Consider the following 15,922-nt stretch of genomic DNA (forward strand, 5'->3'; position numbering starts at 1 on the left):
GACATTAAGTCTCCTATTGTAATTATTTCTAACAGTTAATAGGTGTTCTTTGTTCTCTTATATTCTGTATTTGTTTACTTGGCATCCATTAATCACAGAGCCAAAATTGTTTATATCTCCCCTGAGCCCAAACTCTGAACCATCCCCTTTATCTAATTTATACACACCAAGTCAGTATTTCCCTTGCTCTAAATCAACCCAGGGCCAGATGGATACGGCACCTAGTTGACAGCCCCTACACACCAAACTCCCTGGAATTATTCAAGCTAGCCAGTGCTACACTGTTTAGGCTGCCTGGCCTTGCATCAGCTGCAGAAACCCCAATAAAGGCCGTGGCCTATCCACACATTCCCATAGCTCCTTTCCGTCTCCTAATCAAAACTGGTGCTTCCCCCTCACCCCGGCCTCCCCAGGGGCGCTGGGTGGCATGCTATGCCTCTCATTTCTAAGGGAACTGTGAGTAACATTAAACTTTTCCTTCAAATGGCTCTGAACGCTCAGTGTTGTCCCTCAGTCACCTTTATAAATGAAGACAGAGGCACAAATCAATAACAAAATGATTCCGCAAGAAAATCACCATTTACAGTCAGCAGAAATTTTGTTTTTAAAGTGCTTTAATTGCTTACCTTCTTCTGAAGTAAAATTGGGTTTTATACATTATGTTATAAAAACTGAATAAGAGTGGCAAGGAAATGAAGCAGAGCAGACAAGATGACCCGCCAGCAGGTCAGCCTCACAATTCTTACCTTAAATAGGTAAGGAGTAACTAACAATACTCATTTCAACAACTTATGATTAGACCTTTTACTACATTAAAAACTCAATGACGTAATTTTCCTCGGTACATTTAGTGTCTCTAACTCAGCTATCTGTCACTATAGTGTATATCCTAGATACACTGCTGAGGATGATTTTCAACACTACCGTTTCCCTGATTATTAATGTCTCACTGGGGATAGGGAATGACTTTCCAAATGTTTCAAAAGGTTGTTTTACCAATTGCTTATGTCTTCCTAGTTTTACTTAAGTGAGAGGGATAAAAAAATAATGGCAAAGTAATCATCAGTATACATTTCTCAACATAAAGAAAAATATTAAGGGGACTTCTGGCCAAGATGGAGGCTTAGACGGACACACTAGGTCTCCCTCTACAACTAGAGAGGAATACAACTACTTCAAAACAAAGGATAACTAGAAATTCCAGAAAATAAAACTACACGGAAGTCCAACATATGAAGTTAGCCATTTGGGCAGCAAATAAACAAACAAATAAATATTTTTTTTAAAGCATAAAAAAAAAAAAAAAAAAGAAAAATATTAAGAACGTATTAAAGGACTTTAATATTTAAATGGAAGCTGGTGTCTATCCTTCTGTAATATAAATAATACATCTAAAACATGAAAAACATACCCTATTACATGCTTTCAAAATTCAAAATTTTCTATGTTGGATTTTCATAAAGAAAGGTAAACATGTACCACTCCACATTCTCTTTTACTATGAAATCCAAGAGGCTCACTCAGGATAGCAAACTGAATCAGTATTTATCTAACTTCAAAAAAGAAACTCAAGACAAAACAAAAAGCTATTTTAATATAAAAGTACCTTAAGAGAATGATTATTATTGCTTTTCTTTTTTAAATTCTAAGGATCAAAAAAAGACAAAAAAAAAACAACAAAAAAAGTCATGCAAGGCAATAAATCCATATCACATGTGGACATTTAAAATGATTTTATTTATTTATATTAAATATTTAAAAGAAATTAAGAATTTAACCTAGTCTCTAGGGTTTTATATTTTTAAGAAGTAGCTAGTGGTTAGTTATACTTTCTTCAGCTACTACAAGTTAGGTCAGTTAGGGAAATTTAGGTAAAGATAAAAACTAAATTTTCTGTGAGAAGTGGTGTATACTGTTTGGTAAACAGATGTCCTGTTTTATTTTCTAAAAACTGTAAGAATAGCGATTGGTTTTTGTTTTTGTTTCCTTGCCTGTCCCACAACCGACTGAGACCCACAGCACATCCTGCTGTCGCCTCACCCACAGTGATGGCCAGTTGGTCTGCCCTTCCCTGACACCTCCCCAGGCCACAGATCAGACCCAGCAAGTGTTCTAAAAGGAAATACCCATCGATTTATTTTAATGACATTCCCAAATACAATATTAACTTTGTAATGCTGTATTTTCTAAGCAGACTCTTTAGCACTGTTAGCAAAATATGCAGTTAAGAACATAAAAAACTGTTTTCTTAGCAGGAAAGTATTAAGGAAGTCTTTTCTTTATTTTTATTTCTCATTTGGAATCTGCATATAACTGAGTAATATTTAGAATCTCTTAAAATTAACTTTTCTACAATCAACTTTAAATTGTTAAAGGAAATACTTACTGGTTGCTCTGGTAAATCTTGCTCTTCCTCCATGAGGACCAATATTTCTTTATTACACTTATGTGACTGGAGCACAAGTGTCTCTCAGCAGTCTTCACAGTCTGTTTCAAAAAGAAGGGGAATTCAAAGCTTTATGTACCTTAAGCATTATCATTCAGGCCATCAGCAAATTATTTTTTAAATATTTTGCTACCCCAAGCTTTCCACGTGAGCTCCAATCTCAAAATCTCAAGCTTGCACGTGGCTTTTCAAAATTGACATGCTACACTAAGTCAAAATAGGTATACACAATGATTTTTATAATACCTTGCAAAAGCCAACACGTGGAACCACTTCTGCTGCACTTAAAACATGGTTCCTATAGTGCCCACTGCATTAAACATTTTACAATAACAGTCATGTGCTGATAACTAGAACAATGTTTTTTAGGATTAGTTACACTTTTTAATGATTAAAAACTAGCCTAGCAAGTCAGTAAATTATGATAACATCTAAACTGCTTTCATGTGGAACATTTACGTAACTATTAACACAGACACACAGAATCACTTTTAAGTATAACAAATTGGAATATCAACCAACTCTCTGTACACATAATTAATTTCAAGGAAAACGCAATTATCTGGACCTACTTTAATAATGCAAATAAGTGAAATGTGAATTTTAGAATTAAGAAATAATAATCAGGTAAAGCTAGGGCTCTAGTCTGAAATAATGAACTCCACTAAATATACTACGTAGTCAATTATTCAAGGAAAATCTTTACCTTCTTAGATCCTGCTCTTCCTGTCTCAATTTTCAAACTAACAAAGAAACATAGGACTCTAAGTCCCACATTTACTGGTAAGAACAACTTATTGTGCCCTTCTAGTGAGAGAGACAGATAGACATTAGAAAACTTAAATACATTATAAAAAAGAAAAACTGTTACTATTTAAGAAAATGAAACTAGCACTTCTCTGAAACAGATGTGATGGCTTATGTTTTTAATCAAGGTCGTACCTGTTTTCACTTCTACCAACCACTGTAACCAACTTAAAATACAAAGCTAAAGCAAGTATAGAATATTATTGCAGAAGTAATGAAACCAGATAAACATGAAAAGGGAAATAAAAAACTTCAGTTATGCCAGTGTATCACCACTTCTAGTACTCTATCTTGGTGCAATACAACACACTTTTAGAGCTGCACCTCAGGTGGGAAAAGGAGAGAAAACATATGTAAGGGAGACATTAAAAAATGTCCAACTCTGACACAGCTTTACTCCCTGCCCTGATCAAGACTGTCAAAAGAAAAAAAAGTTTAAAGGTCAGAAGCACTGGATACTCAATGCACTCACGTGTAGCTCATACATAGAGCCTCAAAAGCTAAGTTTTCATACCACCTGACGTAGGTAACTAGTGCTGCAGAATTACAGCACGCAATAACTAAAGCTCACAGGCGCTATCTTCCCTGCACTTGTTTTGCTCTACCCAGAACAGCATAATCAATGTGACGTGAAAATGACTCACAATTATGAAAGATGAAACATTTTTATGTTTCAGCAACTTATATCTTAGTTTTAAATTGAAATGTCTTTACTTTATGGGATTTTAATACTGCCTAAATGAACATAATGTACATCTATGATTTCATCTCGTGAGAAAGAGTAAAATAGGGCCAAATCATCAAGAAAATGTAAAACCTTTAACACCTCATTTGTTGAATTTTTGTGTAACCAGCTCTCACTTAAACAAAAAGTGATAACATCCCATGTTTTACTTAATGGAAGGCCATAACTATAATAACTACAATCTCTCATTAGATTTCTCGGCAAGGGAGGGGGAAGGGATATTCCTTCTCACAGGGAAAGGGCTATAAACTCTACCTCTGGGTAAGAGGAAGGTTAGAAAAATTATTTTGTTTTTTAAAAAAAAGGATACTCAAAAACATGTACTTTAATTTTGTTTTAAACACAGAGACTAACTTATTTAAAAAATATGAACATTAAAAGAGAACAACAGATTTTAATTGATTAAAAGGGGTTATGGGTTTTAAAAGGCAAGAAATACTCTTAATAGTAGGGAAATAAATTTTTCAAGCTATATAAAACCAAATGTTAAAATCTTGAATTTTTCTTTTTAGAAATATGGTAATATTACAGTAATTTTATAATGGAAATGGACAAATTTTCTATTTTTCTTGAGGTAAATTCTATGGTTAAGTTGCAATAAAACCTTCTTCAAGAGAACAATTAGAAGATATTCCTTTTTACCTCTCCCATTTTTTTAATGCAAGTAAGCATCCTTTGTTGTTTTCATCTTTAAAAATTACCTTATTTTCTCAGCTTTTAAATTTAGAGGAATAAAAAAGGCACAGATAATTTCTATAGTTGGAAAGAAACCTTTTAAAACAACAACGAAAAAGCAATCTAAAAGCAAAGCATATGATTTATTACAGAATCTCCCGGAATTCTACTTGCTATGTGTAAAGTATGCACATACAGTCTGGTACATTTGTATATAAAATATACTAATAATGACATGAATTACATAATTCCATCACAACATACATCTAAGATACTACTTTCCATCAATATAATATTCTTCCTTCCAAAAATTTGTATTTTAAAGAACTGAAATATAAGAAAATACTAAATAAGAGAATGCAAGTATTTATCACATTCTTAGCATGTATCAATGTGCTAAAACTTAATATTAAGATCTCACACCATTTTTTACAGTGGCACGTACTTACAATTAAAATTTGAGTTTACTAGTAAGCAGATAAAGTGTTATATAACACAGACATGGTGATTTAGTACTTGATAATAACAAAAAGTACGAATTACAATACAAATCTTAGTATTCCCATTTGCATGTACTAGTTTTAGAGTTTAATCTAACTGTGGTTTTAGTTTCTCTTTTTTCACCATTCATGTAACCTGACATTATTCTACATTCAGTGGGATTCATCTTTTAAATATCCAGTAATATAATGATTTGACACAGAAGTGGAAAGTGGATTCTTAATGTAATGTAAATTAATATAATTGCAACTTAGCCAAACAGCCGATGTAATTACAAAACACTCTCTGAATTCATTTTTTGTTTTAAGCACCTGAGGCACTTGAATAAGTAATGGCCTTCATAATTTTCTAGTTTCAGTTTTTACAACTGGTTTCTAAATACAGCTATTTTATCACCTATTTTTGGAGTTAGTATCTATATGCCTTCATTGACAGAAATCTGGGAAAAATCTACAATTAAAAACAGAAATATTACCCTACCTGCAAATGCTGACAATAAATAAATAAATAAAATAGAGCTTTGGTTTGAGTCAAAAAGGTCACACGATTTTAAATATTGTGACTTCACATGCTCATAAAGTATCTTTTTGTAATATGGCAGCCACAATTTTTAATTAGAAATTAGAAGGCAAATAATTAGTAACAAATATTTTATTTCAAAATTCTAACAAAATTCCAACTTCATAATTTGTTTTGTATCAAGTTCAACATACTATCTACCCTATAGTTGTAAATGGTCACAAGCAACAACTTAGGTTACTAATAGCTGTTAAATACAGAAAGGGAAATTTAAAATTATATATGTAAATTTTTAAAAGCACAGTATAAAGGTCAAATTTTTTTCAATGAAAACAAAGTGTGTATCACTCTTAATTATAACATCAAGAGAAGTGCCTAAACAGAGCAAAATAGTCTGACTATAGATTCTAAAGAATGAACTTGTATGCAGCTAAGTGTGCACAGAAATAGGAGTTAACTGAATATCTCTGATACAGTTCTAAACAGAAAACGGGTAGCTCATAAATTTGATCATTAACTACACTGTATTTTAGAAGTCTATTTACTACACCTTCCAGAACTTTATATATATTTTTAGAGCACCCTAAGAAAATGTTACAGAAGTTTCCCTGGAGAAAATTAACAGCATCCCTCCCAAAAGTAATTGTTATCTCAGCAATAATAGTTGTAAACAATAGTAGCCTAAAGAACTATAAAATAGTGGTCTATAACCACTTAAGATTTTTATTAATATGTGGATTACTTCAGGATTTAAAAAAATAAGTAATTAGCAAATGTTTAGCATGGTATCCTCAAATATAATTATTTGTATGCCCTGAAGAATGAAAAGAAAAAAGCAAAATACCCTCTTCTAATGGCTTTAAGATGATTGCCTCAAGTATTGTTATTCAACAAGAACTGATCTATTCTAAAGGGGATCTATCAAGGAATTCAGAAACAAGTGTCCAAACACCCAAAGTACCAAATACAGAGCGTAAAGGCAGCTCTTCAAAATAATTGTAATTTATAAACGAGGTGGCTTTACAGCAAAATCAGAAAGATGTCAGGAAAATGCATTCAAAAGTTTCTATGGTCTCTTGCAGAACAGTGCTTATTAGCAGAAAGGGCTGGTGGGGATGATACTCAGTAATTTGGGCTTCATAATCTACAGAACATGCATATTAGGATTCAAATAAGAAGTAAACAGAAGTTTATTCCATCACCTACAAATTTCATACTGAAAACTAGGCAAAAATAACAATGAATATCTTGGAGGAGAGGAAAACAAATAGAGGCAATCGAGGAATATCTTCCCTACACTAGTCTTTAAAACCAATTATAGTGGGAAGGATAGACAGTGATCATTAACCAAGCATTTATAATACACCAAGTATTTTTATATTCGTTGTCTTACCTAATTTTATCTACACAACTATCCTACAACACAGGAGGCATCATCCTCACTCTACGGACAGGGCAACTGAAATCAAGAGATTTAAACAATCTGCCGGAGAATAACAGCAATCATGCTTTAGGTTTAAGTAGAAATACATCAAGTAAAGAGACTAGAGGATACTGGTGATGGCTGCACAACACTGTGAACATACTTAATGCCACTGAATGGTATACTTTAAAAATGGTTAAAATAATTATATTAAGTATATTTTTCCATACTAAAAAAGTACAAAAAAACCCCATGAGACTAGAAATACCAAACAATGATCAAATTTAAAAAGTATTTATAAGTGGAGAAAAATCAATACGTAAAAAATATTGTCAGAAAAACTGAATATCAATGTGGAGAAAAACATATACACATCATACACTATGGTTAATTTTAAATATGTGAAGAATGAGTAGCACTAAAAAATATTAGAAGAAATGGAATAACATATTTACCTCATCTGTGGAAAAAGGTAAATTTTTGAGCAGCAGAATGTAAGCAACTCATCAACAGATCCAGTTATGTAAAATATACTTTCATGCAATAAAAAAAATAACAACTCTAAAATTAAAAAAATACAATAAATGTAAGCAATATCTGTAATAATTACAGTAGATGAAGTTTAATGTCTAACAACATAAACCCAACAAATTCAACATTTACTGAAGATCTGTTATGTGGCAACAATGACTAACATATTCATCCATCAAAGAATACAAGCAGTTTAAGATCAAATCAGCATTTGGGAAAAAAGATTCTCACTACTAAGTAAATTTTAATATTTTTACGATACCACTTCATACCTATTAAACTACTAAAAATAAATCTAAACAAAAAACCTAGAATTATCTAGACTCGAGGAAGATAGGAAATATTCAGGCACAGCTTTAAAATCAGACTTTTTTCCAGTTAAAGAATATAAGAGGTCATAAAATTGTCCATGATCTAAATAACTTTTTTTTTTCTTCCTAAAATTAAATAGAGGGATAACAAGCTAACTCTTTTTTAAAAAGAGAAAGTCTGTTGCTCACAGAAATGAAAAATTACATGGAAGCAATACATCTCCGGAGAATGGTTTACCTATGCTGTAATTCTACAATTGAACAGTCTATATTAAAATGAAAATTATAACCTATTTCAACACAAGCTCACTTAAATGTGAAAAAATAAGATTTTACATTAGTTACAGAATAACAATAGCTTCAATATAATTTGTTAAAAATCAAAAGCAGATACAAAGGAATATTATGCTGGATGCTTAAAATTTGTATAGTAAAATGTTTAGGTACATTACTTTAAAAATGCTTCTCCCAAAAGGTTCCTCAAGTAGTAAGCTAAAATTGGACATAAATTCTACATTCTGCCTCATCCATTTTCCTCAGGAAAAAAACCTTGAGTTTGAGGGAAAAGCAATTTAAATTGCAGTGATTCCCCCCCCCCCCCCCCCAAATCTTGAAGAAGTTCATGACAACACTACAGGCAGAAAGACTCATTTAATTTTCCTGCTCTGTCATCTCTTTCACAAGAAGTCGAAAGTTAGACCCTGCACACAAACACAGGGTTGCTTCATTTTATGGTTCTGAGCAAATGTGTTCAACTTCCAATGGTTAAAGAATTTGGTATCAGAAGACATTTCACATTTGGTTTTACCCTTCTGGACAGAAACTATTCACTCTGTGAATACAAGAAAATTTATAACATATGATGCTACAAGGAATATAGAGTAATAAATTGTTAGAGGTAATGCTTATCTTAGGGTAAACTAAAATCAAATTGTGAAGGCACTGCTTCGTGCAGCCTGCAAGCAGCAGAATCAGTGGTAGAACCCAGTATTCTGAACTCCCTTGTCTTTTTCCTTTTCACATAGAATTGAGCATACAACCTTCCTTTTTAAAATTACATTCCTAATATTACCTTAGGCTATTTATTTCTTTTCCTTTATTAATTTTCCAACTATTCTGTTATATTACTTTGACATCACGGTATAATAGCATGTTTTTAAACTTTTAAAATATTTTAAATGTATAAACTTAAAACTTCTTTTTTAATGTGTTATCTGGATCTCCTAAAAATTTTCAAATGAAATTATTTTTATGCTATTTTTTAAATTTCTGTACAATCTAGCAAAAATAACAATCTGTTTCCTCTTTATAACCATAAGTCTTTAATTTGTAATGTGCAGATTGATTCACTGCTAGTGAAACAGGTTAATTTCAATTGCAAGGTATATGAAAATAAATTTTTACCATTTCTAGTCAGAGATAAGCATCATTTTAGAAAAAAATTATCTCCCAACCTGCTAAAACCTTAAAGCTATTAGTGAAAGAGTTCCCTGCTTCATTATTAGTTAATATTCCTCTGACTTCTACTGTGGTCTGTATATCTGGCAGCTAATTCTGTTAAAACTGTTAATTTTCCCTTGGTTGTAAAATTCCTGTGGAATCTTGACACTAAATTCCACAATGGCAGAGGCCACCTTCTTTCTTTTTAGTATCCGATAGCACATAGTGGGCATTCAATATTCATTCAATCAAACACAATTTCCAGGCTCTTGATTCCTCTAAATATTTACTCAAACCAGTTCATTAAGAACCTTCAATATATTTAGAGGCACAAAAAATTAAAGTCTTCAATTTTTTCACTTCTCATCAGGGATGCCAAAATCACAACTTTTATTCTTTACTAGGTTTTGTTAACTGATCTGAAAAACATCATTTTGTTAGCTGTTTACTAGGTTTTGTTGATGATTTGAAAAACATTTTAATGCTTGTGTTAAATGAAAAGTTCTCTTCAAAAAAGCAAGGAATAATAAACTCTATTTCCAATTTTAATATCATATCTACAACAAGGGATCACAGCACAGGCACTACTTACTTAGAGGTTAGGAGCCCTTGTTTCCCTCCCTTAATGGTTAAAGCTGTTTTTTGCTTTTTAATTTTCTAATGTTTTTCAATTATAGTTTATATTCAATAATATTTTGTATTAGTTTCAAGTGTACAGCATAGTAGTTAGACAATCATATACTTTACAAAGTATTGCCCCTGATATTTCCGGTACCCAACTGGCACCATACGTAGTTATTACAATATTATTGACTACATATATTTCTTATGGTGTACTTCACATCTCCATAACTATTTTCTAACTACCAATATGGAAGTCTAAAGTTTTAAATTAAAAAGAAAGGGAAGGAAGGAAACTTTGAAGGATCCATATCCTAATTCCCAGAACCAGTGAATACTAATTTTACTTGGAAAAGTGTCTTTGCAAGATGTAATTAAATAAAGGATTTTAAGATGAGATTATCCTCGATTATCTAGGTAGGCCATAAACGCCATTTCACACACACTGAGAAGGCGATATAAAAATGGAGCCAGAGGAGTGATATGGCCAGACTACCAGCAGGCACCAGAAGCTGGAAGAGGCAAGGAACAGTTTCTCACCCCAGAGCCTATGGAGGAGGTGCATGCAGCTTAGCCAACGCCTTCATTTCAGACTTCTGGCCTCCAGAACTGTGAGACAATAAATTCCTGTTGTTTCAAGCCTCCAGATTTGTAGTAATTTATTATGGCAGTCACAGGGAACTAATACAAATAGCAAATAAGTTTATTTTGTTTTTTATTCATTTTTGCTATTACCGCTCTGCTTGGGTTTGTTGGCCATGTGGCCACAGAATGAAATACACAAGATGAAGACAAAGGTGGAAAATGAAGTACATAAATAAAATAGAACACAATTAAACACAAAGCTGCAAAAATGCCTCCAAACATTAAGAACAGGGTGAACATAAAACATTCAAAAACTTTTCAAGTAATGGGACAGTTTGCCTAATAGGACTTTCACATAACTACAAAATTAGCATCCTTTTGCTTTCACTCTGGTCCAAACCCTAAATTTACAGTGGAAGGAATTGAATTCCCAGCTAACACAGTAATAACACTGGCAGTACCAGGTGTTTCATGGATCTTGAGAAGCCTTACTGATCTAAGGCCTTTAGAACAAAATCAAGTACAGACAGTCCCTGACTTATGATGGTTCGACTTACAATTTTTCAACTTTAGAATGGTGCGAAAGCAATTCACGTTCAGTAGAAACCATATTTCAAATTTTGAATTTTGATCTTCTTCCAGGCTAGTGATATATGGTACAAAACTCTCATGATGCTGGGCAGAAGCAGCTCCCAGTAAGGCATGCGATCACAAATGTAAAGAACCAATACTGTGTAGTGTGTGGCCGGCAGGTGAGACTTAACTATGTTTGGTAGGTTAGAGTATATTAAATGCATTTTTGACTTAAGATATTTTCAACTTGTGATGGGTTGATTAGGATGTAACTACATTGTAAATTGAGGAGCATCCGAACTACTATTTTTGTAAATTAGCACTTAAAATCAGGATACAACTACTATAACTGTTTGATGTGTTTTGCTTAGAAAAAAAAATTACTGCCAGAGTTAAACTTGAAAGATACAAAAGTTCTCTCTTCCAGTTGATCTTAATTAAGAATCTTAGGCAAACTATGCCTCAAGATTGAAGCTCTCATTTTTTTCTATTTTGATTCAAGTTCCTGTTTTGTATTTCTCTCATAAGTCATTTTTTATATCTATAGAGTATTATGCTTCTCCATAAAAGCATTTACTAAACATGTCTTTTAAATTTTATAACACTGTGCTAAAACCACTGTATCAAAAACATTGTAAAAAGATCATAGAATGATAGCAGATAATCAGAAATTTTTATTATCAGAAAAATGTGGCTTTTCTAATTCAGCAAACTTTTTTGTGTGTGTTTCTTTCTTTGGCTCCTTCTTTGTTGTGTATGTCTTAAATAGAGCCCTAAAATCCTTTCTAAACACTAAATATTCACAGAATACCTCAAACCAGGAGAACACTAAAATAAAATACAGGGTAAAACATGCCAGGTATTAAAGACATATTTTGAAAGAAATCATAATTACTTAGTGTGTTTTGGCTGCTATTTGTCAAAAATTTATGTCAGTGTTGAAAATGCCACTTAACACTAAAATGTATAGATTTAAAAGAATAAAAATATAAAGGCTTGGTTAATTTAACCCATAAAAGCTTAATGCTAACTTCAAGCAATAAAGTAAATGAGAAGAGTGAATTTTAAGAAATTACTTTTTTTTCTTAATAAAGACTCTTAATTGAGACAAGTTTCCCAGAGGTTCTCCATATTGTTTCCTGCTTGGTCTAAAAGAAAGGGATCAAATCTACAGAGGCCAGCAGTCTCAAACTTTGGACTAAAACTTCAAAAGGACTATATGCAAATTAAATTCATTCACCAAAAGTACAGTATATGACATATATAGCACTTTGGAATAGTTATGAACTGAAAAATATATTCTTGCAATAAACAGAACCAAGACTAGTAGTAGTATCTTTTAATTTGGTTATAACATGTTAGAGTCAGAAATAAAAATTAAAAGAAAGTTATACTAAATGTAATGTGGTATCATGGATTGGTTCCTGGAATAAAAAAAGGACATCAGTGGAAAAAATAGTGAATCCTGGGTTTGGCGAATAGTAGTGTACTAATGTTGGTTTTTTAGTTTTGACAAATGTACCATAGTTAAGTAAGACATTAACAAGTGGGAAAACTAGGTAACAGGTATATAGAAACTCTCTTTACTATCTTTGAAACACTTTTGGAAATCTATTCCAGAATATTATTTCATTATTCCCTGGTTAAAATTATTCCAAAATAATTTTTCATAATAAAAAGCTTCTCTCTTTAAAAAATGAGGTATCAGTACATACTTACCAGAATGGTTAAAATAAACAAAAGAAAACTGGCCATACCAAGTTGACAAAGGTGCAGAGCAACCAGAACTGTCATACATTGCTGGTATGAAAAAGTCTGGCAGTTTCTCATAAAGCTAAACATACTTACAATATGACCCAGAAATCCCACTCTGAAGTAGCAACCTAGTGAAATGTAAACTTATGCTCATCCAAAAACCTGTACATAAATGTGTATAGTGGCTTTATTTAATATACAAACCAAAGACTAGAAACAACTCAAATGTTCCTCAAACTGGTGAATGGATAAACCACTTATATGACATTCTTTACATAAGAACCAAAAACACACCAGCGGTTGCCAGGCGCTGGGGACTGGGGAAGGGATTGGTTACAAAAAGACATGAGGGAACTTTATTGGGGTGATGGACCTGTTCTGTATCTTGATTGTATTAGTAGTTTACAAGATGGTATGCATCTGTAAAACTCACAGAATTGTACACTTAAAAAGGATGAATTTACTTTATGTAAATTATACCTCAAAAATTATAATAGGTTCTCTAGATTTTTTAGAAAATTAATCACATGGAGATGAATAAAATTCTATGACTAATATAAACAAGCAAAATTATAAACATAGTTGGCTGAATAAACACTTTATTTATGAGTACAGAGATTTGAAATGTTGGCTAATAAAATTATAAACATAGTTGGATCAACAGTTTATTTATGGGTACAGAGATTTGAAATGTTAGCTATCTTACTTGATATCATAACAGAAGAGTTTCCCATTAGTTAGATGACTTACGGTCAAACTGTATAAATTCTTATTTTTTTAATGTTAAATGCTACTGCCTTCAAACAGACACTTTTTCTCTACTAAAATGGTAGTGATGGAAGAATTCTACCCCTATGTTAATTCACTAAAGGTAGATCTATACAATATACAATTCAGAAGCAATAACATCTAAAATAACTTGTCGTTTATTGAAAGACAAAAACAGAGAGAAAGAAAGGAGGAAAGGGAGGAAGAAAGAACAAAAGAAGTAACTTGAGTCAGGCAATGAATCAAGCAAAGGATCTCTCTGCAAAACAAATATAATTTATCAAACCAGAAGAATTATTCTATACCAAAATACTTTGCAATCCCATAATACCGTGAAAACATGTATCTGACCCCCCAAAAAAGTGGGTGGGGGAAATCCCAAAGAGAAATCTAGTTTTAAAGGAGGAGTGTCGCATAAAAGCCCACATCAGCCTTGGCTGGTGTGATTCAGTTGGTTGGAGCGTCAAAGGGTTGCAGGTTTGATTCCTGGGCAGGGCACATGCCTGGGTTGTGGGTTGCGTCCCCAGTCAGGGAGTGAGTGAACAGATCAATGTTTCTCTGAGCCCTCTCTCTTCCCTTCCTTTCCCTCTCTGAAAATCAATAAACATGTCCTTGAGTGAGGATAAAAAAGCCCACACCACTGACTGGAGTATCGTTATGGTTGTTAACTAATTGAACAGCACTGTTTTCTTTAAAAAAATATTTAAAGGGCCTATAGGCATAATACAATACCAAAAGGGCACAAAAACTTGTTAAGCAACCTTACTTTATGAGACATGTTCCTAAGAAGACTGTGGTCACATTTTTATAAAGTCAATCATTCCAAATGCACTATAGAAGCTTACTATTTAATGAGGCCAAGTACTACAAGGGAAAAAGATGAGATTTGGGGTCAAAAGGGTTCAGCTCTATTATCTACCAGCTATAAAACCTTGAGCAAGTCAATTTCAGTTTCTCTTGTAAATATTCATTTTAAAATTCAATCAATGAATACTTAGGAAAAGAGTCTAATACCATGCATACTGCCTGACACATACTATAGGTACCTCAAAAAGGTTAGTCCCCTTTGCATTCATAAGTATCTTGCTAGGCAGAGAGTAGAATAAATTAGGACCATTTTCATAAGGCATTAACAGTTCAGTGGATTTCATAGCTATGTGACCACAGAAAACCCATAAAACAGAAAAAAAGGATAAATTTGACTTCATCAAAACTAAAACCTTCAAAATTCTTCTATGGAAGTCATAACTGATTTTTCGCTAATGGTCTTTTCCTTAGTCCACATCTCATTTGCATTTTCTGCAGGATGTGATGATGCTGACTGAATGTTCCATCTGTACTATATTCCTTTGGGTGTACCTGAAAATTGCCTTCTTCACCCACAAGGGTAAGCCCTTTAACCTTACCTAAGTACACACATATGTGCGTAATATTTTTTCTCCTAAGTAGTCTACTTCTCTGACGAACCCCGACAGATCCGCCAAACTGAACGAACCCTGACAATCTACAGAAAAGGCTGCAACAATTAAGTGTACACTTCCTCATGCTTTAACTAGTACCAAACAGCATCGATCTTAAAATTTTTGCCTAATGCAATAAGTAAAACATTATCTTAAGTTCATTTATATCATTAATTACAAATAAAAACAAGTGTTTTTAATTGCTTGATTTGCTTCTGGTAAACTGCCTAATCATTATCTTTTGCCCAGTTTCTATGGGGTTGCCAGTCATTTTCTTAATATTTTGTATCAGCTAACTACAAACCACAGAAACTAGCCTTTTCACTTATATTATTCATTTTTTTATTTTGTCTTTGTTTATGGCATATTTTGCCAAATGTAAGTTATAATTTTTAGGAAATAAAGTGTGTCAATATTTTTCCTTTGCAGTTTCTAGGCTTTTATTTTTTAAGATTTTATTTGTTTATTTATTTATTTAAAGGGGAAGGGAGGGAGAAAGAGAGGGAGAGAAACATGAGAGATATGTTGATTGGTTGCCTCTTGCACGCCCCCAACTGGGGACCTGGCCCACAACCCAGGCATGCCCTGATCAGGAATCAAACTGGAGACCTTTTGGTTCGCAGGTTGGCACTCAATCCACTGAGCCACACCAGCCAGGGCACGGTTTCTAGGTTTTGTGCTCTATTTTTAGATTTCCCCAAGACCAACTTCATCCTTCCTTCCTATAACTTTGATGGCTTTATTATTCACATTTACATATAT

General features: G+C 32.8%; 1 protein-coding gene across 4 annotated transcripts in view; it reads right to left on the reverse strand.

The window, feature by feature from the left end:
• EYA3 (EYA transcriptional coactivator and phosphatase 3) overlaps positions 1–15,922 on the reverse strand; it is a 98,971-nt gene that overhangs the window by 66,714 nt on the left and 16,335 nt on the right. For all 4 annotated transcript variants that reach the window (XM_090268905.1, XM_090268903.1, XM_090268906.1 and 1 more), the window contains exon 2: positions 2,387–2,487. In XM_090268905.1, coding sequence (XP_090125031.1) covers positions 2,387–2,419 — 33 coding nt within the window. In that variant the 5' untranslated portion in view covers positions 2,420–2,487. The remainder of the gene's footprint in view (positions 1–2,386; positions 2,488–15,922) is intronic.

The sequence above is a fragment of the Furipterus horrens genome, unplaced genomic scaffold (assembly GCF_987537825.1).
Source record: "Furipterus horrens unplaced genomic scaffold, mFurHor1.1.pri manual_scaffold_3, whole genome shotgun sequence".
Taxonomy (NCBI): domain Eukaryota; kingdom Metazoa; phylum Chordata; class Mammalia; order Chiroptera; family Furipteridae; genus Furipterus; species Furipterus horrens.